The 18,615-nt window shown below is 36.0% G+C and overlaps 1 protein-coding gene across 1 annotated transcript; it reads right to left on the bottom strand.

Moving 5' to 3' along the window:
• Positions 1 to 11,969: 11,969 nt before the first annotated feature.
• LOC148869445 (auxin-responsive protein IAA28-like) lies at positions 11,970 to 14,499 on the bottom strand. Its single transcript, XM_088972308.1, has 4 exons — positions 13,388 to 14,499; positions 13,043 to 13,296; positions 12,813 to 12,921; positions 11,970 to 12,383 (listed from the first exon to the last, which is right to left on the bottom strand). Exons 1-4 carry the CDS (start codon positions 13,675 to 13,677, stop codon positions 12,332 to 12,334), a joined length of 705 nt encoding a protein of 234 aa, XP_088828434.1. The 5' UTR covers positions 13,678 to 14,499; the 3' UTR covers positions 11,970 to 12,331.
• Positions 14,500 to 18,615: the final 4,116 nt, after the last annotated feature.

Consider the following 18,615-nt stretch of genomic DNA (forward strand, 5'->3'; position numbering starts at 1 on the left):
TAAGAGAAACCCCGTTTGATAATTTGCTTTTCATTTCAAACCAGATAACCTTTTTCCCCTCTTCCAACACCCTCTTTGGCATTGACAATCGCTTCGGCTAGTTCATCGTCACTATGTACTCTCCAAATCAGAGAAACAAGGTGCTCCCCTGTTTTGAAATGAAGAAACCAAATATCAAAACAAAATACAAGGGTTGGAGAGTACATGGTGACGGTGAATTAGCCGGAGCGATTGCCGGTGCTGGAGAGGGAGTTGAAAGAGGGGAAAAAACTTCTCTGGTTTGAAATGAAAAACAAAACATCAAGCGAGGGTTTCTCTGATTTGAAATGAAAAAAACCAAATATCAAAACAAAATACAAGGATTGGAGTGTACCTGGTAATGGTGAACTAGTCGAAGCAATCGCCGTTGTAGGAAATGGAGTTGGATCCGAACTTGGGCAGAGGGGAGTAGAACGGGGGTTAGACACGATTTGAGGCAAGGTTTTTGAACCGTTGTTGACCCAGACGGTCTGACCGTTCAGCCCAGGTACCGTCCAAGAACCGATTCTATTAACTCAAATGGTTGAACCATCGACCCGTTCAACGGTTTTTGATGGTTTTTTTATTTTTAATTATTATTATTATTTTTTTAATTTATTTGTCAAAACGGCTCATCTGTTCGAATCAGACAATTGGACCGTCAACCCAGAAAGCAATGGCCAAAATGGTTCCATTTCTGGGTGGTTTTTTAAAACGTTGGTTTGAGGTTGAGGGGGTGGGAATATAGAAGAAAGGAAGTTTGGGCTCGTCCCATTAGCCCAACACACGGGAATGCCCCAATGCGTGCGATTGGACACGTGGTAGTCGCACATCATGTAGGGCGTTTGTGGGGCGACAAGCAGTGGGGTGGAGATGCGAACTCTATTGATGAGATTACATAGGAGAATATTACTGGTGTTCGCCACACAGTGCATGTCTGTTGGGTTCGATGCCGTGTCTGACGGTACTAGTGGTCGTTTTGTCTAATTGATGACAACTCTTACAATGATTTGCCTTTTTTTTGTGAAAATTTGAATCAAAATAAAGAGCAAATTTAATATTTCAATTTTCTGTTTAGCATTTAACAATGATGACAATTGTCAGAAATAATAGTAGTTTAAGATAATATAATAACAATAAGGATAGAGTTTATCAATTAGCTAAACAATAGGGGTAGTTTAAGAAATTTGCCCTTAACAAAATAATGTTTTCTTTAACAAAATTTAATCCATTTAGAAGTGATTTGAATTTGATCTTTCTATAATTGGATAGAATATGGCTACACCATTATTCATTGTGATATGATCCAATTTGATTTGATTTAAATATGTATACTTATATACAAGGTTCAAAACATTGATACACCCAAGGATCAAAGTATCGATATCGGGTATCGTATTGGATATGTCAGATACGGATACAGATATCCTTTGGAAACGTATGGATACGAACGAAAGATATAGAAATGCTTGAATACGCTAGTAAAATGCATACGAATCACATAAATACATTAATCATACTAAACCAAAATTTGAATTATCTATGAATAAGATATAAACACATGAGAAATGCATACTTTAATAGGTTACATGAAGAGAAATATTACAATAAACAATACTAGAACTCTAAAAAATTCAAACATTTTATAATTATAATTTTCAAATTTTATAAATTTTTGGGAATATTTATTAATTTAGTATTTTATTTGAATAACAACTATTTTTTAAATAATAAATATGTTTTCATTTTTAAAATATAATGTTTTTATTTTACACATAATTGTAAAATAAAACAAATAAATCATTTAAGATAGATAAAATAAATTATATTTAATTTTTAGTTTTTATTAAAATTTTTGGGAAAATTAAATCTTAAATTATTCATTTCAGTTTTTATACTTATAATTTTTTGTTTTCCATTAATTTTGTTAGGAAATTTTATTTATTTAGTATTTTTATATAATAACTCTATTTTTTTCAAATAATAACTATGTTCTTATTTTTAATATATAATTATGTGTAAAATAAAATATATAAATCATCTAAGGTAGATGAAATATATTATTTTTATATTTTTTAGTTTTAATTAATTTTTTGGAAAAATTAAATCTTAAATTATTTATTTCAATTTTCATAATACTATTTTTTAACTTGTATTAAAGATGAAAAATAGTCCAAAAGTAGTCATTGTACAATTTTGTCAAACTAGGCATGGATACACTTCCATATCGGTGTGTATCGGATCGTATCCATGGATACAATGTGATACAACCCGATATGGAGGTGTATCATACTGATTACACACGACTCGTAGGATACCCCCTATATCGGGAGGACCGTATCGATACCTTAATCCTTGGATATACCCTGGTATGGTGGAAGGGTTGTATCGTTACTTTGACCTTCTACTTTATTATTTTTTTAGTTTTTTTTTTTCAAAAAATTGCATAGAACAATATTATTTTATATTATTTATTAAAACTCTGCAATGATACCTAAAAGATACACTACACGTATAAAAAGTTTGAACCTGCTTGTATATATACACTTAAAAGTTTATATTCTATTTATCAGTAAAATTGGTTTCAATACTATATATTTGCTAAAGAATCATATGTTCAAGTTTAAAATGTTATTTTTACTTCATTTTGTCCTAATAGGCTGGACGCTGGAGAAGTACGAGGGTTCAAAGTAGGGAAAAGTGAGATTGAGACAAAAATAATAATAATAATAATAAAAGGGGAATACATTTATTCTATAGGGGTGTTTTTTTTTCTAGATTTTGAGAGGGGAGAAAGTTGGTTAATGAGATTTTGATTCCCATTGACCAAGAATCCCATGTTCTTTTTTTAGACTTATGTGGGGACTAGGGAAACTTTATTTTCCTATATCCATCTCTTGGGTGGGTAAATAACTTTCCCACCTTTGGGGAAGTTACCAATACTTGAACGGGACAAAAATGCTCCTTGTAATGATAGATTTTTATGGTTAAAATGATCATCGTCTTATTTGCATGGGAAATAAAAGAACATATATAAGTACACTTACCCGGATAAGTTTTTTCAGGAAAACAAGTGTATTTACCTGAATAAATAACTTACCAAAAAGTGAACAGGGCCTATATAGTGGATACTTGCCTTGACTCCCGTAAAAATAAAAGAAAAAAAATTAAATCACTTAATTTATATTATAACTCTCTTTAACAGCAAGAAGCTAAGGAACAATAATTTTTTCCAAAGGGTGCTGAGCTAGAGACATCCCCATTAAAAGGTGAGATGCCCTTTTAGATCACTTTAATGGATAGTTGAATACCAAAAGTAAAAAGAAAAAACACATGGGCATTTTGTCTTGTAAGCAAAAGTAATGTTTGGCTCTCATTCGGGTTTACATCATTTACAAAAATGGGTTGTGCTCCAATGGAAAGTAACTCTCGAAAGCTACATGAGAATTTGAGAAGTTGAGAACTCAAACCAAATATGTCCCATTGAAGTCGAATTTGGACCCAGTTATCCTACCAGAAATTGATTCCAGTAATGTATTTGGATATGTGAGTTTGAAGAGAAGCCCAAATTATTGAATTTTCAGTACAATTATTGACTCGGAACATTACTTTTCAGGAAAGCAATTTAGTGATGGACTACGTTATGCTGATGTTGATCTCTCTTTTGGGTTGTGTTAAGATTTGGGTGGAAAAAGAATCAGGAGAGTTTGAATCTAAAACAGATGTGTATGAAACGTATTTGTGAAGTTTCTGGTGCAAAATATACATTGAATGACCTGAGATCTATAGAGAAGATGGCCAAACTTATGGCCATCTAGTTTGAAAATAATTGATTTTTTACTCTTCCTTCAAGTTGAATGTTTGTGGGACTTGTCGCGGCAATCGGGGTGATTGTTTGTGGAGGGGGTGATATTGGAGAAAACATTACCCGTGACCATGATGGATTGGGGATTCCTGTAACCGACGCTATATAATTGGGATAAAACATAGATGATGATGATAGTGATGATGATGATGATGATTTGCAACCATCGTTGCAGAACAATTCAACAATTCAATTGCCTCCGTTTATGATAAAAAAATCCATTTATGTGATGTGTTGAATTTATTACAAGCAGTGGCATGTTAGTTTTTATAGTCACAGGCAATGCAAGTTCATGTTATTGTAAGGAATAACATTGGGGGCATTTTGTCATGTTTTCTGTAACTATTATGGTTATGGGTCTTCTGTTGTTATTGCAGAATTCCTTGCTCTCTCTGATGGTCTCAACTCTCAGGTTGTGTTCTACTCATGGTATTTTGAGCGTTGAAGCTGAAGGTTGCAATCTGTGTTTAGTTAATATTCTTCTCTTTGAGAAGTCAGTGATCCCGTGGTATAATGCATATTTCTTGTGGACATTAATTGTTGCTTTCACATTTCCACTTCAGTTTAAGATATTCCTAATGACTTTAGGCTCAGTTTGGAAGGAATATAGATGCAAATATGTAGTGTAAAACCTTGTGTTTTAATTGTATTTTGTACTATACATATTTGCATTTATACTCTTTCAAAGCTGAACCTTTGGAATTTGTTGCGTGAAGACTACCAAAAATTTCTTTGTGTTCAACTCCCCCACTGGTTTTCCCCGAGATCTCAGGAGGACTACATGTGAGAATAGATTGATGAGGTTTGTGTGGCATACTTGCAATCTTATTTTTTCCTCCTTTTGCTTTTTGTAATGATGTTGGGCAGGGTTGAGTGGGTAAGGTTGTGTGCTTCTTATTTGGTTTTTAAGGCAATGTGGACTATGTCGTTTTTGAGGCGAGTTCACTTTCGCTTATTCGTCCGTCCCAAGATTCTTATTGGACCAATTGGATCTATTAATCCACGTCACAGTTGTTTGTTCCAACGTTTAAATGAGAAACTATAACGACGTCAGATTTAATTTGAACAATTACAACTATTTTCAACTTTTACGGTTTGCATCTATTAGGGTTTGAGTTTTTTTTTTTCCCAAAATCAAAAAGCAAGAAGAGAGAGACGGATCTTACTCCTCTCAATCACCATTGCAGAGCACATGAAAAGCACAACCATTTTCGTAATACGAACTGGTTTCTGTTACGCCAATATCTCCTTTTTCTCACCATTGCATAGAACAAGAAAGGAAGCACAACCATTTCCGTAATACGAACTGGTTAGCTTTTATTTTTATTTTTTTGTTTTTTTTTTATTGTCTATTTTTTCATTCTGATTTCTGTTACGCCAATAACTCTGTCTCACCATTCTGAAAACTATGTAATATCAAGCAAAAAAAAAAAGATGAAATATGGTTTTAGCTCTAATACGTTAACAACTCTCTACATGTGAAAGAAAAAGAAGCCAAATATTACCCTTGTCTTTTTCTTTATATATTGATGAGATACAAACAAATAGTTTCATGCATTAAAAAACAAAGTTGCTTTCTGTAAGTTATAGATGAAGTTATCGGCAGACGAACAATTCATTGTTAAAGATTAAACCTAGTCATTGATGAAGTTATCGGCAGAACAAAGAAGATATTTTGTTTAAAGACTTAAAGCTAACTTGTTCTAATAATAGAAACAAAGGGGTTATTGGCGGAAATGAAAAGGTTTATTGGCGTAACAGAAACCAGAATGAAAAAAAAAAGACAATAAAAAATAAAAGCTCACCGGTTCGTATTATGGAAATGGCTGTGCTTTTCATCTGCTCTGCAATGGTGATGGGGAGGAGTAAGTTTGGCCTCCCTCTTCTCTCTGCTTTTTGATTTTGGGAAAAAAATTCAAACCCAAATAGATGTAAGCTGCAAAAGTTGAAAATAGTTGGAGTTATTCAAATTAGATCTAACCTGATGTCGTTAGACAAACGCCGTAACCAATCGTTTCTCATTTAAATGCATTGGGACAAGCAATTCTGACGTGGATTAATAGATCCAGCTGGCCCAATAAAAATCTTGGGGCGGATGCTTTCGTCCGTCGTTGAGTGAACGCAAGGTGGACTATGTCCTTTTATCTATATGATTTTCCTTTTCTGATGTTAGCGTTGATTAATAAATTTCTAAAGTGACCAACCTTCACTTAGAGTAAAATTTGGGTTAAAAAAGAGGAATTTTATCTTAAATGTATGATTCTTTTTTTTTTTTTTTTACGATTTGGTGTTTGCTTGCATTTTATTGATTTTGGGTTGGGTTGAGATGGTGAGGTTGTATGCTTTGTATTTGGGTTTAGGGACTAGGCGGGTTACTTTCTCTCCTATAATTTTCTTCCCCTTTTGATAATGATTAATTAATAAATTTTAATGTGGCCACACCTCTAGTTGGAGTAAATTTAGGGGTCTTAAAAAATGATTCTCACAAAAACCTTGTCTACCGTTGTATGTAATTTTTGTTTCAAAATTGATATAAAAAACATGAGTTTTTATTTTTGGTTTAAAGTACATGTTTTCATTTAGTGATTTGATGCCATGTCTCACAAATCAAAAATTGTTTTGAAAACAAAAGAGGCATCGTTTGGCATGTCTTTTTGCAGGGTCTTTCGATTGTTTATAAATCGAGAAGATCAAAGATCGGTCTATTCCCATTTGACACGCGGAAGATCTAGCCACTAAAAGATGTAGCGCTAAAAAGACGCACGAAACTCATTTTGGGCTGATTTCGGGAAGCTTCATTTTCAAGAAGCTTCTCACGTCTTTCACATTTCAATCTCGCACAGAAAGACCTGAAACAACGCACGAAAAGACATGCATCTGTCAGACGGTCTTTGAACTGCCCAAATCTTATATCAAAAACTCAACATATTTATTGATTATCAAAGCTACGAGAAGATGTTCTCAAAAAGACTTATCAAACGGACCCAAGACTATATCAACCCTCTATCCATCATTGTATTGGGGTTTCTCCAATTAATAATGATTGTCTAACGTATTCAAGTTTTTAACCTTAAAAATGTTGCCGATAAAAGAAGGTTTATATTAAACGTGTGGTAAGGTCTTCTAGGCAAAAACGTTCTTCGAAAATTGGGAGAATAATACAAAGACTCATTTTGAACTCCAAACTAATTTGCCAAATAAGAGATATTCCTGGGTGTGGAAAACGCTGACATCATGGCATCTAGTTGCACGTCAATAAACCTATACTTTGTATATTACTTTCACGAGAGATGTTATTGATTTAACAAGATATTTTTATTAATTATATTATATTTTGTTACCATGTAAAAATTAACCACCTTTATTTCTTGTAAAATTCAAGCATTTAGATTTATGCTTTAAATAAGTTAATGGGGGAACTGAGAACTCTTTGTGTGTTCATCTCTCATATGAGATTAAAGCAAATAGATATGTCGATGCTCTAGCCAACTATGGTATCAATTCAGCCGTGAGAATCAATTATGCCTATGGTTCAATTTTGGAAGAGTATAATAAATACAAATATGCATGTACAGTGTAAATGTAAGATTTAAAAATTTCCCAGAATACAAGTGTGCCGGTTACCAGGTATATTTGATTGGTTTTGCATTGAACATATTTCTTGCTTTGGGAGGGGTATAAGAGCCGTGCCAGGGAGAGATGTGGGACAAGGTAGGTTATGTCCTTAATAAGTTTGGTATGAATTTTGATGATTTTTAATAAGATTTAAGGTGGCTGTCCATCCTCTGGCAGCAGTAAACTTTGGGGGTTAAAAAATTAAATGAGTCATTTCTTTTACCAATGGTGGTTATAATCATACATAACAAAATCTTTAACATTGTTAAAGTTTTTAATGATAAATATACATCGTGAAATTTAAATGTTTTAATGTTTCCTTCATTTTAATGTCAACTTTCTTGCCTTAATTAGTTAGTGGGAAATCGTTTGAAGGGGAAAGAATTATTTGACTGAGTGTATTTATTTTTTGTATTCTGTGAAGATTGCTCAATATTTCTTTTCTTCAAAATTCCTATTCATTGAAGAAACATCAGCAGAGCAAACTACTCTATTTAAGGGTTTGGTCATTTGGTTTTGTCAACTTTATGTGAAATGAAGAGTCTAAGATTAGCAAATTGATGGAATTTGGGTTGATTCCTAACTAGTGCCTAGTGGGGTGTGGTTGGTTTTGCAATTCTAAGCTTTGGAATAGGCACATATAGGCTTGGGATTCCTAACTAGTGTCTTTTTGGTTTGATTATACAGTCACTAAGACTTGAAGAATAACTATTGAACCTACTGACCGCAGCTTCCTGTAATGCCTAGGCAGAATTTGAGATCCCTGATGACAGAAAAACAAAAGAGAAAAAAGAAAAGGAGAAAGCAAATTAAAGCTTATTGATTTGATGGAGCTCACCAAGATACCTTTAGTTTCCGCCTTATGCTTGACAAGGTACTTATTTGGTAAATAATATTTGTTTCAAGAGCTGATATCAAGTAACAATATGTTTTCTTTGTTGGAATTAATTAGATTATTTGGGGTAGACCTCTTTTTGGAGAAATCGAAAGGCTATAATGAAACAGTTCATGTGCTTAGTCTATGGTGAGGAGTTTGGGAACATCTCCCAACTTAAATGTTTTTAGGGAAAATTCCCATTGTACATTGGCTCAAGTGATAATTTGGTCTCTGAACTTTAAAATGCGATAATTCAGTATCAAAATTTTCAAAATGTGACAATCCAGTATTTGCCATTAACCAGTCTGTTAATCAGCTATTAAGTGACATTTAAAAGTCAAAAATGTCATTCGAATGCCATCTAATTCTCTTTATCAACCATCCAAATGTTGACAAAAAACTTAAGAGTCCCAAATCCTAGCTTCTCCTATTCAAAAAAGTTGGTAAAGAGAATTAGATGCCATTCTTAAGGCATTTTTTACTTTTCAAATGTCACTTAATAGCTGATTAATAGACTGGCTAACGACAAGTACTGAATTGTCACATTTTCAAAGTCTGAGTACCGGATTGTCACATTTTGAAAGTTCAGGTACTAAATTATTGCATTTTAAAGTTCGGGGACCAAATTGTCACTCGAGCCAAAATATAAGGTACTGATCAGGAATTTTCCCATGTTTTTATTCACGGGGAGATATACCCAATGCACATATGAGGATGGTTTTGTGAGGACTGAATCCAATGCAAAGTTGTAATTATTAACCTCTTGCAAAATGATTCTAAGTAGCTTTATCAAGATCATAAACTAATTATTGTGCAAAAACTTTGCAAATTGAGTCAATTCCAATTTTAATTTGCCCACTACCTGTTTCATGGCTTTAATTTTGAACTGCAAATTCTACTCTACAAACAAAAATACCCATTAATAGAGCGTCAGCTTCCAATATTGAATAGATTGGATTGAATAACTGAATTGAAATGTTGAACCTCACCGAATGAATGAATACAAACACAATGGGGGTAGCCCATCTCCCAACCTATAACCCTCTCAACCCAGGTACAGGTGGGATTCGACCCCAAATCTCCACTACGATCAACAGGAGATCTTACCAATCAGTTGATTGGCACCTTGCGAATGAACACAAAAATCTATAAACAATTTTTTAAGATAAATGTAAATGAAGCTTCAAACTATCGATATAAGATGGGACACTGTGGTGTAGTGGTGTTGGACTGGTTGGGGTGCCTACCTGAAGAAATGGAAACCCTAGTGTTTAGAGAGGGCCTAAGAGCCCGTTTAGGAGGATTTCAGCTTTGAGTGAGCTGTGTTGATTAAGCAAGCTATTAAAACTAAAACTAGTTTCATCTTAACTAATTAAAATGAACTTGAGACCAAACATAGCTTTTAGGCTTTCCGTGTGGGTCCATCTTACAAAGGCAAAAGCTGCAGCATGAAAGCCCTTTCAAATGGACACTTGAGACTAACATTGGAGCAGGATTTGGAATTGATTTAGCTTAAAGGAGATGCACGAAGCATATATAATTACAAACCCTAGTTGGAGGATAGGTTGTTGATCCTCCTAGTCCTAGGTGAATTAGATCCCTTACTGGTAACTGAAGGATGCTTGTGCGTGATTTTTCCCATTGCTCAGTTTCATTGATGCTTTGATACCATGTTCTTGTAATAAGGCTGCCCATTCTGTTGCTAAGTATGCGTACGTATTCTCTTTCTTACCTGACAGCGTGGTCTTTCTCTGGGGTTATGCTGTTGACTGAAACGGAATCAGCCTTTAATTTGGGCTTTCAAAAAAAAAAAAAAAAGAAAAGAAAAAACAAAGAGATAAAGGTTTGGTATAAGATGATGTATTAGGTCATTAGTTACAGTAAACTAGGCATATATAAACTTTTCATGGTCTACATTGTTCTTATTATCACAGTTTTGTGAAAAATATAAAGGACAGTTGCAAAGAATAAGAATCATAGAGAGATGCTTTGCACTTTTACTATGGAAACATTTAAGATGAGGAAGTCTGAGACATGATGAACGTGATAAAAGGGGATAACAATTAAGAAGTGAAAGTGGAGAATAGGTAATGTTGACAATAATAAGAGGCTTAAGAAAGGCCATTCACCAATGTTGGTCCTAGTTATCTAGGGTATTATTCAAATTAGCTGAATGAGATGTATTTTATGACTGGCTTGGGGCATTATCATTGGTTCTGAAAGTTATGACAAGCATTAATATTAGGGCAAATTTTGCAGTTCAAAAATTTTCAAAACTAGAGTTCAAGAACCTAAGAATGGGAGAAAACTAGGTTTCCTCCCATGTTCCACAGCCTGTTGAACAACTATTGCATTCAGCTAATCTTATCCCCCGAGATATTTAAATGGTTAGAAAGACCAAACCTTCATCATTTTTTGTACAAAGTGACCAGTCTAATCCCTGAACTTGAATTCTCACTCTTGTAAGCCAAGGTTTTACCATTTCACTAAGCAATGGCTCCTACTGAGAATGAAGAATAGTAAGGGAATATCTTAATTGGATACCTACTTAATTCTATATTTAAGCATGAGAGACATAATGAATGTATCAATTGAAGGGGATGGGTTTCCTAGAGGATGATGTGATAAATGCTCTGATTCATACCATCATTATCATTTAAGCCTTATTCCAACTATATGGGATTGGCTACATCCATGAATCCATCAAATCCATAGAATACATTTTACCAAGAAGATGATGTTGTGATGGAAAGTAGTCAAGACTAAGAACAATAAAATCAGAAGGTAACTCATCCATGTTAACCTAGGGTTGAACCTAATGGCATACAAGACTAAAGAAAATTGACTAGATGAGTTGGTAAACCCATTCAACACTAAATGCTAGCTGCAACCATTAATTTGGGTGGAAGTTGAAGGTTTAGAAGAAATGGAGAGAACTGATCAAGGATACAGCTGAAGAGGTACCCATAAGAAAAAAATTAGGGGACTTGCTTTCTAACAACAGATTAATTAGATACCCTTCTCAATTTATTGGAATGAATGAGTAGAATTTGATTGTGAAAGCACAAATAGGATAACGCTCCTAATGGATTAAGGTGCTTATGTTTATACGGTACCTAATATTTGATTGAGTTTGTGCTTTTCACCCCAAAGCTACCACATTATTTCTCAAAACTTTTTTTTTTTTTGGCAATACTTTAATAAGAATATACTCAAGCTATTAAGTTTAAGCAACTAAAAGCAAGTGAAAATTTAAAGAGTTGAAGTAATCAATAAACAAAAAAAAGAACAAGATTTACTTGTGACAAAATTTTAACTATTTTTGCAAAATGTCTGAAATGAGAAAACCAACTAAATAAAGGGAAATTTAGAGTTGGGTACAACTCAGAGATTTTTATTAAGTTTCTGGGTTTTATTTATCAACAACTAGGTTTTTTACCAAATTACCAAAGAAGCCATGAAATCTACATAACTTTATTATTATTATTATTATTATTATTATGAAGGTAAAAATGGGTTGGAATATCGATGTGGTACCTCCTGCAAAAGCTTCCATGAATTCGACTTTCAAATTTGAACATTGAAAAGCTCTCATGAAAAGAAGAATGAGTAAAATCTTTAATTGTTAGTCTTAGTCATAAAGCATGTTAAACTAAAGTCATACAAAGCTATTTGCAGCTAAGCACAATTAAAAGAAAAAGTTACACAAAATCATCATTTTGTTTGACGCACTAGTAATCCTGGAATCTTTCTTCCTTCAAGTAATACAAGATAAGAGAGAGCTACACAAAGCTTGAGTTTCCTGAAAACTTTCAAGGCCACTAATCAGTCTCTTGACAAGCATATTGCTCTCCTTCTGCACTGTCCTTTTATACATTCATACATGACCATAAGTCCATAACCATATAGGGTTTCCTAAGTGAAATGGTTAAGACAGTTGGCGACTGGCAACCCAATTAACCTCCATTCTTCAGCAGCTTCAGACGTTGCACCGATACTATGAAACTTCTGCACCCACAAAACCATTTGTTGCTCGTTAGAACACATACAGTTAGCTTGGACAGTTATGATCAAACTATCAGATAATCATCTGGAACTAATGGGTCTCCACCATTGCAGCTCCCAAGAAGGTTAAGCAGTGGATTGGATCTTCCACTGATCGACCAAACTGGAACTGCTTGGTGATTGGATCTTCCACTGAATGGGTTGTTTCATTTTTGGTTTGGGGGTATAAAAACACAAAAACTTTCTGACTCAATTGAAAAATCAACAAAAACCAGAATCTGTCAACAGGTAATTGGATAAACAATAGATATACACGGCCATGTGATCAGACTGATTAGTTCTGTCAAACCCAGGTGGAAGATGTACCAAAGAACAGAACTGTAAATTATTAAAGAGAAATGAGTTGTTAAAAGGAAGACTTTTAGTACGTACTCCCATGGCACATCTCCTACAAGCAGCCAGTCTCCTTCTCTGTCTTGATAGACGAGTGTGTAACGTTCATGTCCTGTGCCTGCTTTGGATTCCGGCAGACTTCTCTGGCCTGTGTCCACACAGAACCCCAAGATGAAGCAAATTATCCAATAAAAACCTTGTTTGCGAAGAACATGAACTATAATTATGCCAGAAATAAAGAAACATTTGCAGCCCATGGCTTCACTTACATTTCCCGAACATGCTCAACAAGGTGTTTGTAAGAGTCCCATAAGAGCTATGGAAGCTGAGATCGACTTTTCTTCCTATGGCCACGCCTTCCATCTTCACCTTGACGTACTTGGACTTGGGTCCACGGGAAGAATTCTCATCTCTCCGAATCTGATCACTCTCAACCTCACCATCTTGAGGCTGACAATGAAGCTTCTTCCTCCAAGAGTTAATGGGTGGCCACCCCACGACACAGTCTTCCTCCTCTTCACTCCTATCGTCAATCACCAATCAGAATCCCGCTCCATCGTCCCAAAACTCAAAGCAATATAATATAATAAGATTAAAAGTGTAAGAAGGCTTACTTGTTCAAGGAGCATGTGGAGCTGCTCTTATCGAGGCCATTAAGGTCGTCGTCGTCGTCGTTTGGCTTGTCGTTCCACGAGAATAGAGGTAGAGTTCGAATTACGGGTTTGAGCTTCTCGAAGGCCTCATCGAAACTACGCTTGTTGCTTTTGTTCCTTGGCGAACTCGAACAGCTGGAGTGGCTCCATAACTCTGAACCCAAAACTTCCTTGGGCTGGTAATCGTATTTCTTGAAGCCGAACTCGTTGATGGGATTGTATGAAAGGGCGAGACCCAATTGAAGCTCCATATCAAACAATGATAAGGCAATATAATAACAAGTTCAGCACAAAGAGGAGAGACGGGTTTAAGAAAAAAGAGTTCTTTGCTTGGGATTTTATAAGGAGAGAGAGAGAGAGAAAGAGAGAGAGAGAGAGAGAGAGAGAGAGAGAGAGAGAGAAGTTTCGTGAGGAGGGGTTTGGGACATACCGACAAGAGGGTTAAGAGAGCCCGGACTGTGCGGTCATGCACAGTGCGCACCCTTTCCCATCTGTCCGTGTCGCTGTTCGACTTTTTGCCGACCCCGCTGCGATGCTGTCTCCTTGCTCATTGCTTTCGGAACCGACAAGGTCCTTTTCTAGTCTTCAGTTCAATCACATAAAATACTCTCTCTCTCTCTCTGATTTAATGACTTCAAGGAGTTTTCTGTTCTGTTCTGGTCACTGATACCTACTAACTACGGACCTGAATGAGCACCATTTTATAAGAGACTAACTAGACCATCCACTTCGGAGTTAGGACTTAGGAGTCATCAGTATCTCAGCTAATTAGGACCTGTGCCCTTCTTTTGCATTTGGATCGTTGTGGATAGCGTCTGCCTTTCTTCCTTGGGCCTAGACATTGTGATTTATGACTATAATCTCTGAAATTATTTGCTTTACCATATTTACCAGAAATCAGAAAATGGTTGAAAAAAGTTTGCCCAAGAAGTTTAGATGATGATGGCCAACTGAGTGGTAAAACTAGACATTATGGGCCACCAATTGAGCAATCTTTATCACTCTGTATGTCTGAAATACGTTCCATTTTCATGATTGCTTGATGTAGAATAGATGAGAAAATCAGAGAGCTCACTGGTCTGATCCGGGTCTGTCTAATAACACTTCCATGACCATCCTGTAATGTCATTTTAACAATTATTTTTTTGATAGGGATATCAATTTAGTTTCTTGATTATAACGATAATGATTCTTTTGTCATATTTTATGTTTAGACTTCTAAATAAAAAGGCCCAGAGAGAGAGAGAGAGACAAGATCCCTGGGGACACCATATCTATAAGCAAACAAGCAACACATTCGGTAACTGCTTTGTTTGGGCTTATTTGTTTGTGAGCAAGAGGTGACGCGTATTTAGGTGCAAAGTCTATTATTTCCTTTGGGCATTTAAGTGGAGTCATAAGAAACAAACAAGAGCATAACAGGTGTGACCCCATTTCTATCGAGTCATTTGTTGATTACTTTGCTCTCACGTATTTGATTATATCACCAACAAACAAACAACAGTCAACCAGCACTGCCCCCTCCCCCCGGGCCCCGGCAAATGAAATCCACTTCACTTGTTTTATTTAGATTGAAAGCTTGCAGGGTCCATATCCATTAGGATATGCCGCTGCCATGGACATTGGACAATGTCAGTGAGCCCATACATGTCCCAACCGCCCATTCCTTGTCACTATGCCCGGTCCCCCTTGGGGGCCCTATGGGCTCGAACAGCCCAGTGCCCTGATTTTGATGATGGTTACCCAGGAATTTGGTGGGTACCCACTACCCACCTTTAATTAATTTGCATCAAGAAAGGAGGACCACCCAGTGTAGATTGCCTCCTTATCTCCTTAAACTATCAAGTGCAATTGTATCACTCACAAATTCTATCTGGATCCAACTGGGCGTACTTTGGTTGTTAACCATTCATTATCCAACTCGGTTTTCTACTGCACCCAAGTGCTCAACTAGACCAGTTCCTGAGTCTCAAGTCAAGTGCACTTGGGCCCATCTCTCTCTCTCTCTCTCTCTCTCTCTAGATCTATCTGTAGAATCCTTGCTGCCTTTCTTTAGGGATAAGCAACGAGTGAGATTGGGGATTTGAGAGCCGTGCAGCCGAGTCCTCCCAACGGACGTCCCATTCAATCAAGGCTCTGGCCATGCTGGATGTTTGGGGACATGGACACGGGGGTGATGTTTGTGTGGGAAGTGCACGTGGGCGAGGGGGTTCTCTTGGAAAGCTCCATTCTTGTCAGAGGTAGGGTCATCTGCTGGCTGGCTGGCTTTTATCGTCAGGGTTTCCTGTTGTGTCAAATAATTGAGAGAGCATCCATCAAACACCTTCAAGGATCTGTCCACTGAGTGACGAAATACATCGAACACGAGGGAGTGGCCTTGTGGGCATCCTTTCGACCTGTCAGAGACAACCGAATCCATCCCAATATTGAAAATGGTACACGGAATGCTAGCTAGCAACTCCAAAATCACAGTATTTCTGATGAATTAATTACACCTAGCTTAAATAAAAACAGGGAGATCTTTCTGGTCACTGGGTCATTGGACCAAATGGCTCAACCATTAGCTTATCTGTGAAGCAACTTACTTTCACAGACACATCACAATGTTTTTGGCCAAAATTTTTTCCATCAATGGATGATTAGGAGAGGGAATGAGAAACCCATTTCAGCTGCAAACTTATTTTCAAACAGTCAGATTCCTTGGTGTGAATTTCAATTTAGTCTCTAGCCTGAAGCCTCAACCTTTCTTTGGTGTGGATAAAACTCTTCCTATCTCTGTAATTTAAAATCTGCAGAAGCAAAGCTTATCCCTGAATATTTGGGTGCAGAGTGAATAATGCTTGACGTCTAAGATTCCTAGATGGGTTGGTCCATGGACGCCCGTTTCTGTGCGTCTGGCCTGATGACTTGCCAGTGTTGCATATTCAGAAAATCTTGACTCGGTAGGGATCCCCCATTAAATGGTCTGTCTATCTATACCCAAATATTTCAGCATGTTTTAAATGATCTTTTTGTCTCTGTTTTGATTTGAAGACTGACTGACTATCCATCCCTACTTCCATCAAGCACGTCAAGTATGTATCTGATGAATTCAAATCTCTGAGACGTTCACATCCACAGACAAGGCCAGCTCTCTATACCGCATTTTCAGTTGGACTTGCTACCAAGTAATGGTAGTCATTAATTGGCTTCAAATTCTTTAACATGAAAACTAATCAAATGCCAATTGAAAGCTGAAGCTATCCCCCCAGGAACAAAAGCCGGGGCTCATTATGATATATGAATTAATGACAATAAATGCTGCTGGTTGTCTAAGCATATGCATGACCAGAAGCTCATGCTCCCTATAGTCTGTACAAAGTAAAGTCAGCAGCTAGCTCCATTGATAAATCATCTTGTAAATGATGTATGGCTTGAGGACTACCGACCCTAATCTTACCACCTAAACCATATGCACCTAGAATGAACATTTTTGGCCTGAAAGTGCTTAAAAGAATGCATAAATTGAGCAGTTTTGTTGAATTATGCCTGGCTGTTCAGGGAAGGGAAGAGACTACTTGGAGTGTGGGTCTCAGGCAGACCAGGGTCAACCCTGCCCAACTGGGCTGGAGTGATCAAAACAAAATGCCCATTCCTGGCCCACTGCTAGACTAGGCCTGTCCCATTTACTCACATGGTCTGAACTTAGGGCTCAAGCATAGTGTTTAAAATGATAGGTCCAACAAAAGCCCAAGCCTAGCCCAAATTTAATGGAGACTAAGTTTTGTGTGTTTATAACAGAGAGAGAGAGAGAGTTTTTATCTTTGCCCCTTTTGATTTTTTTAGCTCAGTTTGAGAGTATTTATTCAAATAAACACTTATTTTAGGTTGGAACCACCACTAATGTGCATTTGGGAAAAAGCCAAATAAGTGCTTATTCCTAAAAGTAAGCCCGTTTCCAAGAAGCTAAAATTCTGAGCTTATTTTTAAGCACTTATTCAATTAAGTGCTTATTTTACTTTCTGGCTCATTTTGGCCAGTGATCACGTCATTTTGAAGATACCTATATTACCGGTATTTGAAATAAACGTTTTTTCACCAAACGCTAGTGAACACTTATTACAATAAATATTTATCCGATAAACACTTATTTATCGAATAATCACTCCCAAATTAATGGGGACTTATTTCATTAAAGTGTTGTTTCAGTAATCTTCTTCCGTTCTTCGTCTACATCCAAATGTAATAGTAAAGATGCATGTGATGTAAGAATTGTACTTACACCAAAAGGCACTAAAGAATTGACGCATCAAAGCTTTAGGTTCCATTTTTTTTTTAAGTAAAATACAATTCTTCCTGGGAATGAGTAGAATCTGGTGAGTAAGATGATATTGATAGAACAACACCTCTATTATTCCCTTTGTTTGAAAAAGGGATATTACAGAAAAAAGAAAAAAAAAGCAATATTCTCACTAGAAAATGTTGTGTCTTATCAGAAAATACAATTTCCTCTCCTGAAATATCATGCACTTGCCGGAAGGTGTTGTTAGCCAGGGATATTGGCAGCAAATCTAATTTTCTCTCAAGTAGTGAGCATTTGTTTTTCTAATTTGAGTGCAATATATATATATATATATATATATATACATATATATTTCATGCCTTCCAAAAATATATGAAATATAATGCAGTTAACTATTCAGTAATGACCATTGTTAAGCAATTGTGGCCTTTAAGCCATTATTTTTGGTGATTCCTTACCAAGATTTAATACCCAAATGTCTATTTTTAGAAAAACAAACAAATTAGTAATCTTGAGTTGTCAAATGTCAGAATGCAGCTTTGAGTCTAAGAGATTGAAGGTTAGAACTGTATCCAGTCCACCCCTCCCTAAAACCCCAGATAATTGGGATCAATATTGAGTAATGGCTTTTTTTTATTAAAGAAATAATAGTTAATATAACAAATAAATAATAAGTAGGAAAAATCTATGATGGAGGAAAGATATAGTACCAAAAGAGTTTTGACCAATCAAAGCCCACCAGTGAATTTTGATAAATACCATCTAATTGGTTAACATGTCTATAATATTGGTTGATTGGTTACAAGTTTTGTTTGGGTATAATGTCTTTTTGGTGTGATAGTCAAACCTAGCTTACAATATGCCAACCAGTTGGTTGGTAAGGTCTCTTGCTAGTCATAATGGAGAG

This window comes from Nelumbo lutea, chromosome 2 (assembly GCF_056320005.1).
Source record: "Nelumbo lutea isolate HS-2025 chromosome 2, American lotus-T2T, whole genome shotgun sequence".
Taxonomy (NCBI): domain Eukaryota; kingdom Viridiplantae; phylum Streptophyta; class Magnoliopsida; order Proteales; family Nelumbonaceae; genus Nelumbo; species Nelumbo lutea.

What these genes read in the sequence shown, in the direction of transcription:
- LOC148869445 (XM_088972308.1), bottom strand. Translation starts at nt 13,677, where the DNA reads ATGGAGCTTCAATTGGGTCTCGCCCTTTCATACAATCCCATCAACGAG. An exon ending in GTTGAGCATGTTCGGGAAAT is followed by an intron (nt 12,922 to 13,042) that starts GTAAGTGAAGCC and finishes GTGTGGACACAG; the next exon opens with GCCAGAGAAGTCTGCCGGAA. An exon ending in GTAGGAGATGTGCCATGGGA is followed by an intron (nt 12,384 to 12,812) that starts GTACGTACTAAA and finishes TTGTGGGTGCAG; the next exon opens with AAGTTTCATAGTATCGGTGC.